At 33.9% G+C, this 15469-nt stretch overlaps 1 protein-coding gene across 1 annotated transcript in view; it reads right to left on the reverse strand.

Moving 5' to 3' along the window:
- Positions 1–2822: 2822 nt before the first annotated feature.
- Positions 2823–15469, reverse strand: part of LOC125053627 (arf-GAP with coiled-coil, ANK repeat and PH domain-containing protein 2-like) — a 28768-nt gene continuing 16121 nt past the window's right edge. Inside the window, exons 9-20 of the mRNA XM_047655073.1 lie at positions 14750–14941; positions 13893–13999; positions 13228–13316; positions 11938–12032; positions 10393–10527; positions 9181–9251; positions 8538–8669; positions 7622–7779; positions 6298–6411; positions 5511–5617; positions 4397–4545; positions 2823–3708 (exon numbers count right to left, since the gene is read on the reverse strand). Of these exons, the coding sequence (XP_047511029.1) occupies positions 3689–3708; positions 4397–4545; positions 5511–5617; positions 6298–6411; positions 7622–7779; positions 8538–8669; positions 9181–9251; positions 10393–10527; positions 11938–12032; positions 13228–13316; positions 13893–13999; positions 14750–14941 (1369 nt within the window). The 3' untranslated portion in view covers positions 2823–3688. The remainder of the gene's footprint in view (positions 3709–4396; positions 4546–5510; positions 5618–6297; positions 6412–7621; positions 7780–8537; positions 8670–9180; positions 9252–10392; positions 10528–11937; positions 12033–13227; positions 13317–13892; positions 14000–14749; positions 14942–15469) is intronic.

Raw genomic sequence — 15469 nt, forward strand, 5'->3', positions numbered from 1 at the left:
AAAGTTTTATATAATATTTCTATTTAACAAATAGTATATGATGAAACAAATTCACAACAGATTCGTATAACATAATTAAGGTTTGTAAGCAACAAATATTTACAAAAAGTTTATTGTTTATTATACTTTAAAACAATCATAGTAGGTGCTATTATTAAATGGCACGCAACAATACAAACAGAAAACTAGCTGATGCCTAGAATTCAGTTGGTCAAATTTCTTTTAAATCCCTTGGAAAATAGAGTAGCATATACAAATATTTAATTATCAGCAAAATTGCTGAACATAATGTATGCAAAGCGAGCGAGTCTAAGCGAGATTCCGTTGATTAGCCAGCCTCTCCAGCTTTCTACGTTTGCCAAAATCATGATAAGACTTAAATTTACTTATTTTTCGTAAGTATAAATAAGAAAGTATATAGGAAATTTATTATGCACGAATATTCTCTAGGATATCAAAATGGCAAGTGGCAAATTAAAAAAATTGTGTTATAATTCGGACTAAAGGCGCCATCTTTATTTGTCACTTGCCAACATTGTATGGGAAATTAAAACAGTCGGATAGTTGTAATAATATTTTTGAACGTCAAATTTAACAACTTTTGAATGGCAATAATTTTTAAAATACATCGACTTTTTCTTTTACCAGCCCTATCAACCGATTCGGGCTTAAAGTTGAGTAGGCATAAATACCTAGAAAACTTTATTAACCACAGCGCACACGTGCACCATATCATAGATATAGATAGAGAGATATCATAGCTTGGTAAAGTTTTAAAGTGCCACACAAACTTTCATACGATTGGCACAGACATACATACGCATTTTACTTCGTCCAATGTATTGATAACATTTTTTAAACACAACTAAGTATAAACGAAAGACAATAACACGTTCGTTTGAGTGTGAAAAAATCAGACCATTCATAAGCGGGAAACTATGGTCTCGATCTCCGTTTGACATCCCTTCCCTTGTTTGTCAAATAGGAAAATATATTGTTTATAATCTATAAAATAACAAGCAAGAGATTCTTTAAATTCGTTGCAAATGCAAATGGAATGATACTTAATTGGGAATGTTTTATTTCGGCAACGTAAGATCTCGTGATAAAATTTCAACATAAATTAGGCAATCTGAAATAGGTTGCAGATATTTAAAATACACCCTTATACTTATAATCGAATAGTTAACGTAACGTATATTGAGAAAACGCGCAAGCGCTCCGTGGGCGTATTTTGAACTAATTAAAAAAAATAACGATCTTAATTCGATATTTGTGTAATAAAAGTAATGTATTATGCAATAGTTATGGTTAAAATATTAAGGGTCTGTTTCACAATGTACGGATAAGTTCTACATAAGTTCCAAATTAGCTATTTATTACTTATTGGTAGGATAAACACTATTGTTGCGTTTCACGACTGTCAGATAGCGCTATTCGTCACATAAAGTCCATCATAAGTTATGAGTCCGATGAAATGTCAAATAGCACAAATTATCTTCCAAATAATTTATGTGTTGCATAGCTATTTGGTACTTTATCCATACATTGTGATATCATTCTCTACGCATTTAATCGTTTTAAAATGTTTGCTAAAGCGAATATTTTTATAAAGTTGCGTTATACTAAAACATCTAAAACATTGTAAATAATATATAGTATTAAAACTAACAAAATCGGTGTTATCATCTATCTATCTTTTTGCAATTCGATAGACTTCATTCATTGGCACCACATAAATTTCTTATTTTTCCATTTTCTATACTTTAAAATCAGCTTAATGTTTATCACAGGATATAAAAGCTTTTACAAAACTTAATTGATCACTGATTATTTCTTTGGCGAGACGAATTAAATACAAATTGTCGAATTAAAGGAATAACCCTTTGAAGAAAGGACATTCTCGAGTCGCTGGCTGAGATTCAGAAACGGGATTTAGCTTTTAACTATAATTTTTGTATTTCAAAATACTCCAAGTGACGGAAATCGGTGACTTGAACAAGGCTAAGGAAGCGTTCAAGTATTACGTCACGAATTTTGGGAGGGAGAGGGGGGGGGGGGATTTTATTTGTAAAACGTTACGATGCTGGGCGGGGATTGAATTACGCGTTATTTTTAATATTATTTTCGACTTTCCAGTACTTTAAACCACATAATGGTAACTTTTAGCTACAAAGAGTCACTGGGTGGTGAAACGTTTTACTATTGTGTACAGAAAAACGTTACGGCGCGTTACATGGGGGGTCAATAATCTCCAAAAATTACATGACTTAATACTTGAACGCTCCCTAAGACGAGATTGTGACTTGAGACACGAGTTGAAATATGGATTTAAAGGGATTCAGATTCGTTATTACGTTGGAAGTCCCTACTTCGGGACAGTTCAGGCTCAGCCAAGTAGCGGTCGCGGTGATGGTGCGGAAGCGGGACGAAATCGAAAAACGTTGAATACGATTCCCCCCCCTCCTAAAATTCGTTACGTAATACTTAAACGCTCCTTTAGCGCTGTCAAATTGAAAAAATAGTTTGACAGCTCTCAAAACTAGATTTAAATATGATTGATATTAACGGGTCTAAGGGTGAGATCTATAGTGCGCACTTGGACTTTGCTCAGACTTTACTTACGAAAAACACTAAGGTTAAACTATGATTTAGTATATTTATAGACATTTTAACGGTGAGATTAAGCTAAGCTCAAGCTAAGACAGAAATTGATGTTTCATTTCATGCAATACCTTCTTTATTATCCTTTAAAAAAGTAAAGAATGGTTGTAGTTAAGTCTGAGCAAAGTCTAAGTGCGCACTATAGATCTCACCCTAAGTCTCGTTTCTGAGTTTTAGCTTAGCTACCTTAGAATGTTTGATATAAAGAAATTACACTATACTTGACTTCTTCCGTCTCGTTCTATCAAATTGTGTATATGCTATGATGAAAAGAGACATAAGAGTACTTTAAAACGTTAATTAATTTTACTAGTAAGAATATTGATGAAGGCATTTATGTCATATCGCAATAGATAAAAAGTCAAAGTTCTAATTATTGATTTGATTATTAACAACTTAATTAGGAATGTATAAATAAGCAATTTATTAATTGACATTTAAAGCATTTAATTTAGAGATCTTTTACTATTAAGCCGATTTGAGTGTGTATAAGGCAAGTAGGTTATCGGCCTTTTGTGAGAATGATTATTTCACCGAATTTTCGGGCGATGTCTCTTAACCACTAAGCCACGACGATTTAACTCCTAATAATATCTAATTAGCACAATTCCTATATTCAACGATTATAAATCCGTACGTTATACACAAAACAATTACCAATATATACTAACACAAACACGAAATTCATTAATATCGGTCCAGCCGTACAGGTGTATTGACCAACGTTAAGAAGCATATATCTAGAATTAATTGTTATTTTTTATGTATATGGAAGAATTATTGAATGATTTATTTTAACATTTTATATGGAATTAACTGTTTTAATATGATTAAAACTAGTCCAAACCATTACTAATACACAATAATGAAAACGAAATAATTATTTTATATTATTTGTATATACTATACATAGTTTTTGAGTAAACTGGTAGGAAAACGCGTCTAAATCCGTTAAATACGTAATATTCCATACTTATTCCTCGCACCACCAGCGTTGGAAGCGACGAAGCTGTTTCTCCAGACGTCATTCACTTGATTGTTCACCTGAAAGTGTCAGATTAACACTATTAAATATACACATTACTACTTTACATTTTTGAAAAAAATAAGCTACAAAGTTCCTATTAAACGCGTTAATTCCGTTCTTTTCTTCTGCAAATCTAATAATACTACGGCTGCAAGTGGGGTCTTCTCATAAATCTAGATACATATTTAAATAATAAGGTAGTCAAAAGTCGGTAACGCATCTAAAAAAGTTACCACAAGCTGCTGTTGCTCAGGCACCATTACAATTAATTATAATAACATATATTTTATTTAGAGAATGAAGGTAGGCACAAAATAATTAACTACAATTACTACACCCATTTCTCTCATGATTCTGTTTCTTAGTTAGGTAATTAGCCTTCTTTGTCCGACACACCTCAATATTTGGGTTTAAGCCCCGTTTCCTCACGACGTTTTCCTTAAACGACCGAATGTTAAATGCGTACATAAAAGGTCCATTAGCGCACAGTCGGGGTTCGAACCTACCTCAGGGGTAAAGCACTGCTGATATTCATACATTCTTTAAAATAAATAAACTATCAAATACTATAAAATATGGGGGTCTTTCACACCCTATTTTATAAATCACAATAAATATCCAGTGGCGCTTGGGTTGGTTGGCTCCACCGAGCTCAGCCTAAGCCACTAGGCGTAACGTAACGTTACGTTACTATTTCTAACCTACCGTCATTATTGTTATGCCTGGGCCGTACGAGCCTCTCGGGGTGGGAGTGGGCCAACTGAGTGTAGTCGCGGAACACCTCGTTGTATGTGTCGTCGTTTGAGGACATCTCACTTTCACGCATTTCCTCGTTGAGTTTTGTAAGACGGAGTCTAAAAACATATAATTCTAAAAGTTATATAGTGTAGAAAAACTAAAAACAAAACGTGTGGCACTCGGGGACTGCCGCGGTAAAGCTATTGCATAGCATTTTTTATCAACTTACGCAGTATAATTATTTATTTTTTATTTATGCAGTATTTGTTTTTTCTTTGATATTAATTCAAGTTTTTTCTTTGATATTATTTCAATCTATAACTCTACCAGACTCAGACTAACGTCTATATAGTCTATCTCACTCTAACGCGTACCGGCTGCACCGGCCGCGCTCACGCTACGTCACCGATCTCGTCAGAGAGATGGGAATGCGCAGTATGCGTTTTGTCCCACTCTAACGCGTATTTGCCGCACCTATATTACGTCATCGTGTGTAAGGTTTTTTTCGTTACGGAATTTCTTGATTCGGTCGCCGCGCTCAAAGCCCGCGTTAAAATCTATGCAATAGCTTAAAAATTGGAAGTCATTAGATATATTAAATGTTAGCATGTTCTAATTATATTTCGTTGCATTGCAAATATAATACAACTATCTGTCGAGTGGTGCGCTGGGCCGCACGCAATCTGTGGGAGCTGTAGGGCGCACATTACATGTGACGGTTGCGTGAGATTAGTTAGTGTGTAATTTGAAGGAAAAATCGCCATCAAACAGTACTGGAAGCCTCTGTTCGTTTATCACGTGTTACTCGCAATACAGCGGGAAAATACTGCCCTACTAAAGGTATTTTTTTTTAAACACAATGTACCAAATATATAATATACTTTAAAATCGTGCGTTCGACGCATGGTTATGAAACTGAACTTCTGTTTCGTAACATTAACATTCGACATGTGATATGTGGTGCAGATTGATTCTTGCTTATTAAGAAAAAAATATTCCGATACAGAAATCTGTGACAACGGCCACGAAAAAAAAATTATAAGTACATGTGTTATTTTGTTAATGAAAGGGAAGTACTTACAACGTAACGATATCTGCATTGGCCTGCTCGACTGCTATATCCAGCGGAGTCCGTCCCTGATTATCCACTATTGCTTGGTCTGCGCGGTACCGGAGGAGCAGACATACCTTAAAACATAAAAAGAAAAAGTGTAACTTCACTCTTTAAAATGGCCTCGACTGTTGTACATTAGTACTATTTCATTAATTCCTATGATCAGTCATATTGAATCATATTGGTAATAATGAAAAAAGCGCCATCTAATGGCCAATTTAAAGTATACAATTCTCCCTCTCTGCCATTCAGACCCGCATTATAGAACGTCAAAAAAATCAGTGGCTCTACAACCTCTTTAGGTCTGGGCCTCAGATTTCTGAATCTGTTACATTTTTAAATCTAAGAGGCAAGTAGGTGATCAGCCTCCTGAGCCTGACACACGCCGTCGACTTTTTGGGCCTAAGACATGTCGGTTTCCTCACGATGTTTTAATTCACCGTACGAGCTGTTAAATACGCACATAGAAAGTCCATTGGTGCACAGCCGGGGATCGAACCTACGACCTCAGGGATGAGAGTCGCACGCTGGAGCCAATAGGCCAACACTGCTATTTATTGAATTTTTTTATTTTATTATTATAGAACGTCAATCAAACTTAAATATTAGAACTGTCAAACCACTTTTTCTGTATAAAGTTTGACATGTTTGACAGCCCTCAAAAAGATTGTGACTTAAATACGAATTCAATATGTACTTCAAAATCTAATTGCATTAAAAAATATATTTAATTTAAACAGTAATTATAGATTACCTGTCCAGTATGACCGGCTTCGGTAGCGAGGTGTAATGGAGTCATCCCGTCCTCATCTTGGTCATTGATTTTGCTGCCATTGAGCAGTAAAAAGGAACAGGCCATTACCGATCCCTGAAATTGTCATAACACTGAATATATTGTGTAAGGGGGCGTTCAAGTATAACGTAACGTTTTGTGGGGGGGGGGGGGGGGGTTTTGTCCTTTTGTAAAACGTTACGATGCGGGACGGGGATTAAATTACGCGTTATTATGGTGTAACTTTTAGGTATAAAGAGTCACTAGGTGGTCACGATACTTGGGTACAGAAAAACGTTACGGCGCGTTACATGGGGGTGGGGGTCAATAATCTCCAAAAATTGCGTGACGTATTACTTGAACGCTCCCTAAGGGATAGTTTATCTAATCTAGTTCTTAGGATAGGAAATTAAACACTCCAATGATGACTTGATTCATTATATTCACTTCACTGATTTTACGTAAACTGTATAACTTTAAACTTGAACAAAGGAATTGCCCGTGCGCAAGTGTTACAACCTCTCGGAGTGCTATTCCCTACTCCGACCCGACCATCCCACTTCGGGCCAGCTGAACGAGTCAAATGAGTAACTATAAGCACATGCGCACTTGTAGCAAGATTCTTAAGAATATGTTTCATAAAAAATGTTTAGAATTAAATTAAATAAATATTAAAAGTGAACAATTGTAACTATCACTCAATACGTTTCATACAACAGAAAATGTAGTTCCTTTGGACGAATTTTGTTCTAACAACCGTGTAACGCGTTTTCTTGCGCGTGATTTTATAAATTGGATTATCTACAAAGATATATCTTAGTTCTTCAGAAAAGGGCCAGCTTAAGATGTGGATGTGTTCGTCTTTGGGCAAGTCCATAGGCGGCACTTAACATCAGATGAAAGGTGATAAAAAAATCAAAACAGTTGGTTCAGGTAAAGTATGGGGAAAAACGATAGTTTAAATATATAACAGATTTTACATAACACATTCCTTATAGGTACAGCTAATAATTTATAAAACTAAAGTATAATTTTGCTACAGCACTCTTTCGTCTCTTTCTGACAAATTGTGTTTACACATTTGATAGAAAGAAACATACGTGTAGACGGGTGGGTATACAGCTTTTTTTATAGATGAATTATTAGAACAATTTGAATTTAATGGTTATTGAATATATATATATATATTTCTTAAAGCTTTCAGCTAGGGTCTGTTCTATAAATAATGCACGGAATTAAACCAAATAAATTAAATAAAGTGTTTTTCTTCTTGCCTTGCGTAATAACTATGAATAATAAAACTCACGCTCAACACGGCGCAATGCAGCGGCGTGCGTTGCCTGTCGTTCCTGCAAGTCGGGTCTGCGCCTGCGGCCAACGCGGCTCTCATCACGCACACGTTGTGCGCACGCGCAGCGCGGCATAACACTGCGTCGCCTGACAGGCAGGATATGTCTTCTGCGTCTGTCAAACAACATACGTTGTAATTAGAAACAGACATTATTCTGGTAACGATCAACTCAAATTTAGTTTTAAGACCTGTCAAACCTGTGTTTTTATATATACAATTTGAAATATTTGTCAGTTGTCAAAGGCGACATTGTAGCATGAGATAGGTTTCAGAAAGCGGGACTAAGATACTTTTAGAACCAATTTGTTGCGCTTTTGCCTTTTAAAAGTGAAAGGCAAGTTCTGTAAATTTGTGTATATGTGACTTATATAATGTTCCACACTAGGCAGACCATAGTCTGAGATCAAAATCAAAGTTGGGATCATAATCCCAACTTTGATTTTGATCCCTTTAGGTCTTACCCTGTGGGATTCAAGTGCATAGGCTCTAATTAAAGATTAAAGTTGGCGTCTTATAGACAGTACCGGTGACACCGTCAACGAATAAGAATCGCAATACAGCGAGGAAATGCCAGCGTTAAAAGTACACTGTCACAGAGACCAATAGCTTTAATTTTTTAAAATTATTATTATTACAATGTAGGTTACTGTATATTTGTGTGTTAGAAATAAATCGTGTATGGGAGACAGCAAATATTATTCAATAGTCCTTTGTCGTCGCGTAATTTTCATGTACCTATAAATCTAATTTAATTATTATTGACATTTCCATTAACTTACTAATGTATATTATAAGTATAAAAAAAGTGTTTCAAAGGCTTGAAGAATGCTTCGTTAAAACATATGTCAACACTGACTAATTCTGAACTCACCAAGATCGTCGTCTTCCCCCTCTGTAGAGTCATGGTCTGAAGGCAAACTGAGGTCGACAGCCCTTTCACTTGACAATTCCTTGCCTATTAAGAGTACTGGGCTATCGTCCGACTTGCTTGAACTCTCTGAAACTGTTACAAAAAATATAAAAAGCTAATTCAAATGCTTCGGATTTAAATAAAATAATAAAAATATATACATGTTGGCAGTTGTTCTATTTAAAATAACACATTTAATGTAAAATTTATTGATTTTATATAAAATTCGTTATATTAGACTAGACTGACTCCCGTTAGTCTAAATTGTGTTGCATTTTGAAGGCCTAGTTCGCGCTAAGTCTCGATTTTGAATCTCACCAGTACACTTTATTAATTTTATTTATTTACAAAAATTAACAAAATATTAACAATAAACTTAAAAAATAAAACACGGCGCAACGGGGATAGCTACTAAGCGATCTATTCCAGGCAACCCTAAGATTTATTTACTACTATTAAAAATAAAAATAGTATTAGATTTTTGAATGCTATATTAATAATGCTTAACAGCCTGCGTCTGGCTATGATCTCGCGGCGTAATTCCGATTTAGTTATTCGCCACGATTATAAAACTAAGAAAGGGCAAAGCCGTGCACTAACATACCACTTGTATTGCTATTGACGTCACTTTTTTCATCCTTTATAGTCTCTGGCACTGTGGTTGACGCACGGACTCTGGAAATTAATTTATTTTAAATCTCTTTATTACATTACCAGTAAAGGCTCGAAAACTACGTTCAGAATAGATTTTTATTCCGTAAAGAAACCTATAAGATATTGAATATTAATTATGTCGAGTAAAAAATTAAAAAACGGTAGCAGAGGAACTTCTTAGCAAATACATTAACATTAATCACATACACATATATGGAGACATTAATTTAATGTTTGCTAAAATTTTTTTTGTTTAAAAATAAAATAAAAATTATAAAGACTATTTAAAGAAACTTATAAAATTTCTGCTTTTGGTCTGACTTATCTCGTATCTTGGTTTTTAGTAGAAATCAATAAAAACACACAAACCTTAGTTGACACGTTTTAGTTGACTTTGTATTTTTAGATATAGAAATTAGACATGGCACTATGCAACATATTTGCTCTAACTCAATATTTTGCGCTATTCATATTATCAAAATTGTATAACACTTTTATCTCTTAGATAACTTTTTTATTAAATTTACAATCTAGCTTTTATCGATATTTATTGTAACTAATCATATATTCTATTTTTATTCTTACTAATCATTTATCGATATTTATTCTTACTAATCATTTATCGATATTTACTTTTACTAATCGTTTATTCGATATTTATTCTTACTAATCATTTATTCGATATTTATTCTTACTAATCATTTATTCGATATTTATTCTTACTAATCATTTATTCGATATTTATTCTTACTAATCATTTATTCGGTATTTAACAGCGATATTCTCAGAGTGTTATCCTAGTGGCTTGAGCGTTGTACTTCAGCTATGGACTTTTTCTTCTATGTGCACACATTACACTCGCTCTTACAGTAAAGGCAAATATTGTACGAAAACCCACATGCCTTATAGACCCAAAAATCTCCATATCAGGCACAATGGGGTGATCACTTGTAAAGAAAAATTGTCACGAAACAGCTAACAAAATCTGAGGCCACGAGGTTTTTATTACACACGATTACTCAAAATGATTTTTTAATTTGATCCGCGCCCGCATTACTTTCATGATAGATCTGTTTGGTGATTGTAATATTTACTAACAACCTCTCCAAATTATATAAACACATTTTGTTTATGTAAGCAGAGAAGTAAAATTAATATTTACCGTCTCCTCGCTCTTCGTACTGACCACCGTCGTCCATTTCTCGCGGGTTCGTGTCGAGGCTCGCTCGCACTCACGATGTTACGTACGAACGACAACGTCACGTACTTGGCACGTATCCACACTTCACGCACCGATCTGTTTGAAATTTAATAAATAATTTGAAATATCTGAAAATGCATCGCCCATTTTAAATGCCGGAGTTTACGAGGTGGTTTCTATAAAATTCGAGTCGTTATTGCTAGGAGTGGTTGAGTTTTCGATAGACCGGCGACAGTTATTATTTTTTATAGAAATTCTCGTATAACGACGTAAGTAGTATTGTAACATACATTACAACTAGAGTCTGGCTAATGAAAGAAGATAACAAAAAAAGCGCGGCAAATTCGAAAAAAATTTGTATGGTATCCCTAAAAGTTTGATATATTTTGTGGATTAAACTTACTTGATACTTGATTTTATTTTATTATTTTTTACATTGATAGTAACTGTATTTCTATGAAATTAAATACTGTAAGTATTTAGTCTTTTACTATTGATACTTCAAATGACTAGCATTGCATGGAAAACTAAAACTATATTTATTATAAAACACTACTTTATTCGGAATAATCAAAATCAGAATCCAAAAAATCAATAAAACAAAGTTTAGGTTATTATACCTGTGAACTATTCGGAAAAAATATAAAATAGAAATAAAAATAAGTAATTGCATGAAGTATCAAGACAATAAATCATAGTAACCTATAAAATTCAATGACATTCTGTGTTGCCATCCGAAAGTTTTCAAATAATTCAATTATTTTCTTTCATTAGCTTCATTCTAGTGATTAGTCATATTGATTCAAAGAACTGTTTACTTGCTTGTTCCTATAAAATACGAGTCGTTATTACAAGTGGTTGAATTTTCTATATACCGCAGAGAGCATTTCTTTTCCATAGTAATTCTCTCTTATATTTCAATTACAACTAATTATTGAAACATTATCCTGCAATCTAGACTTCCGGCAGTTTTTGCCGCGTACCACCACTATGTGGAACTCTGTCAAGAATAGAGTGTATCAGTTCTTAAAAGAGCGGCAACGCACTCGCGAGCCCACTGGCATTGAGAGGATCCACTTAACATCAGTTAAGCAACCTGCCTGTTTGCCTCGTTCTTTAAAAAAAATATTGGTTGTTTGTAAAGTAGGTTTACGATCGAGATGTTTACGTGATAACGTCTTATTGGTGATATAAGTTTTTGGGAAGTAAGGAATTAATGAAGATAACAATTTTTTCAAATTTTAAATTACATCTATCGTTTTATTCACACTTTTGCTGATAAATTTCGGGTGTAAAATGACAAGTTTACTTATTCGACTATGATATACATTTTTCTTCATACATTCACGGAATGACTGGCAGCGCTCGAGATGAGACGGGAGATCGGTCCGTCTCTCTCTCGTTATACCTGCGATCTCGCTCGTGAGGTTTTGGTGTGACACAAGTTTCTGAACATGTCACCCGACTAAAACGATTTTAAAGACGTTATCACGTCAAAAAACATACGTTTCACAATCCGGAGTTGCTCTAGGTATTGTGGAGCCGTCTGTGTTGGCTTCGTATATGAGATTCACCACTTTATTTCCCAACTCGGCCATGACCTGGAAGAATCGTTAATAAACTTAAACATTAGTAACAAACAGTGTTAAACAGTTATTATATAACGTTATTAATATACTCTTGACTCTTCTGTTAAATAGTGATTACGCTGCAATGGAAAGAGATAGATGAACACTTTCATTACAACGGTGCAATTAGACGAATGTATTTTTTTTAATGAATATGTTACGGTTTGGTGTAAGATATTTTAGAAACGTCGACGTACGGGAGTGGTAGCTAATTAGCATAGATAATTGACACGTCACAACATTAAATTTATTTGTGGATATTTTTTTATGAAAACGATAGTCGTATTTGAGAGATATCTCTTGGAACGCTTTTACTACTAGAAGTTTTGTCTGTCTTCCTGTGAACTGTACATCACTATGCTCTTTTTAGTATAAGATCCCGATATACAACGACCTTCACCGAGATGCTTATTTAATGAAACGTATTTTATATTTAATTTAATATGTCAATAAATATAATCCATATGGGTTGCCTAGCAAATTTCAGTCCAGAGTATGTTTAATTACTATTTAAAAAAAATAATTTTATAATTTGCATGTAGTAATTTTTTTAAATTTTTTTCAATCTATATTTTTAATCAGGGTAGTATTATATATGTATCACTACAACTTTCTTTTTTACTAAAGATGTAAATATACTTTTGTGTCACATAAAAAATTAATTGATTAAAAACAACCTAACGTTTGCCTATTCTATGGGCTTCATACTTTCGATTGGTATAGAATTTATCAAATAATCATACTGGTGAAATGTTTAAAAAAATTTTTTTTTTTTGTATTAATTAAAATACTCTGGACTGACATTTGCTAGGCAACCCATGTGGATTATATTTATTGACATATTAAATTAAATATAAAATACGTTTCATTAAATAAGCATCTCTGTGAAGGTCGTTGTATATCGGGATCTTAGACCATTTACCAATAATTTCCGCTGCGATGTGGCGATTTTTATTGTTATTTTTTTTTCTCATTTTAGGTAACATAACATTTTGCACGGATCCCTAACTTTTTTGAAAACAATCTATAACCTATAAAGGTTTAATATAGGTTTCCAATCGTGCTTTTTTTTCAATCAGTGCAGAACTTTCCTCGTTATATATGTGTATAAAAATATGTTTTTGGGGAGATACATTTTCACTTGTTTCATTTATATTTACGTACGTACCTTTATGATATCGGGTTCCCAGTCATCTAAGGTTAGCGAACGCACTTTGCTCACGTGTACGCCAAGCGAACGGTGAATTCCGGAACATTCTGTCAATTAAGAGATACATGGTAGTTTCCTCAAAAATAAAATTTAAGTAAAATTCCCATAGATACGATTCTACAGTTTACGGTTCAATCTAATGTCCCAAAATATATGACAATTATGAGGGAATATGAATTTACACAGAAAAAAATACAAACAAAATAAAATTAAACTCTTAACTTAATGATTACATATTTAAAGATATGTACTTTTTTAACAATGTTTGTTTTAAATTGATCACTTGAATGCGTAGTATCAAGCTCTAGATAAGTAACCTTTATTTAGAATAATTCGAGTATTATTAGAATTGGTAAATATTGCACGAAAAATAATTTTATAACGATTATATATCGTATCAGATAATACGATAATGTCAATAACGACGACAATACGTAATACTTGCATTTCTTTCAAGAAATTATTGACTACAATTTAGAATTAGCATTAGCTTTTAGATTCTAATTTAAGAAATTGTATTTTTATTGATTTAATTTCGGGAAGGAATTGAATGTCACTGTGTTTGTTACTAGGTAACCTTTTCTAGTAGGTAACCATGGTTAAATAAATTGTAGTTAACTTACCAATACATAAGGTGATACCAAGATTGATACTAGCCCAACGTGGGTTAGCACTGCCACAATCACAGCAATAGTTGTTCCCCGGAATACTTAACAACTGCTCCCATATTCTGAAAAATTAATATTTCACATAGGAACTGAGACAATAATAATCCAGCTGCGCTTTCAAAAATCATTTAATCATATTGGTAACACTTTGTACACTTATGACTTGTCTGTAAAGAAATACATATAAATGCTTCTAATTTTACATTTAGTGCCAGTTCTCAAATCAAGGGCGTAGAACGGAAGAGAAGAACTGGCAATAAACTCTCCGCCACTCTTTTTAATCAAAATTTTTTTTCACAACGTTTGTAAGGAGCTGCAACCATTAAGCCATGTTCCACATGACATCTTAAGTAATTGATAATAATAACATAAATTAAAAACAAAGAGTTGTCCTCTATCAGCAGGAGGCATGGTGAAATAGGAGCACGCACTTACATTTTCGTGGGAACAACACGCAAACACACATAGTCGAAATAATTAACATCACCGCATACACGAATTCAAGTACGACCAGCCAAAACCCTAAATAGGTTTTGGGCCACAGATTGCATCTGTTTCGATCATTTTTATTTCATAGATTTTTGCATTTGAGACATGCCGGTTTCCTCACGATGTTTGCCTTTGCTATAGTATCAATTGCGAACTGCGGACTTAAAAAAAAGGTGCACAGTCGAATTTTGAACGCTCGGCCTCAGGAACACACACACATACTTAAGCCACTTGGCCAAGAACTGAGCAGTTCTGCGTAGTAAATTCTAAAACTTTCTTAAGGTAATTTGATAACTAAAATGATGTATACACATGATTATTACCTAACTTTTTTCATCAGTGGATAGGCGACGTTATTTCTATCTCCATTAGGTCTTGTATCTGGCACCAACACTAGTTGCGAGTCCGGGTTATCCCTGCTCTGTCCCTGTTGTATGGCAGACCGTATCCCGTTTTGCAAAGCTTGGATCCAGAGATTTAGCATTTCCTCCGAGTCTGCTTGTAGCATGTGACTTCTAAAAAAAAGCCAATCATTTGACTGTGTCTGATGGGAGTAAAATCTGTCTAATAAATACTTAATATCTCTTTACATAAGACACACACACAACTCACGTAATTCGTGCTTAGTAATTATTGACTCCATATTGCTAGAGCGCGGGATAAAACATGGACACTAGAAATAACGAAATGGACTGGACCTACTGGAAAGAGATGTATAGGACGACAAAGGAAAAGATGGACAGATGACATTGTAGAACTAGCGGGGGAAAACTGGATGCTCAAAACAAAGAGTAATGGAAAAATATGGAGGAGGCTTTTACCCTAAAAGGGGCCATACAAAAACTAGACATAAAAAATTAAAAATAAATCTAACTTAAATTTTGTTTAAAACTTACTAACTTAACTAATACTAATATTAAGGAATGTAAACTAACCAATTGTTGTATGGATTAAATAAAGCTTTAATAATAATAATTATTATTATTGACTTGGGAGTGTGTTACAGATACAAACGGTATGTTAAGTGATACCGCCCATAGATA

The sequence above is a fragment of the Pieris napi genome, chromosome 11 (assembly GCF_905475465.1).
Source record: "Pieris napi chromosome 11, ilPieNapi1.2, whole genome shotgun sequence".
Lineage (NCBI taxonomy): Eukaryota > Metazoa > Arthropoda > Insecta > Lepidoptera > Pieridae > Pieris > Pieris napi.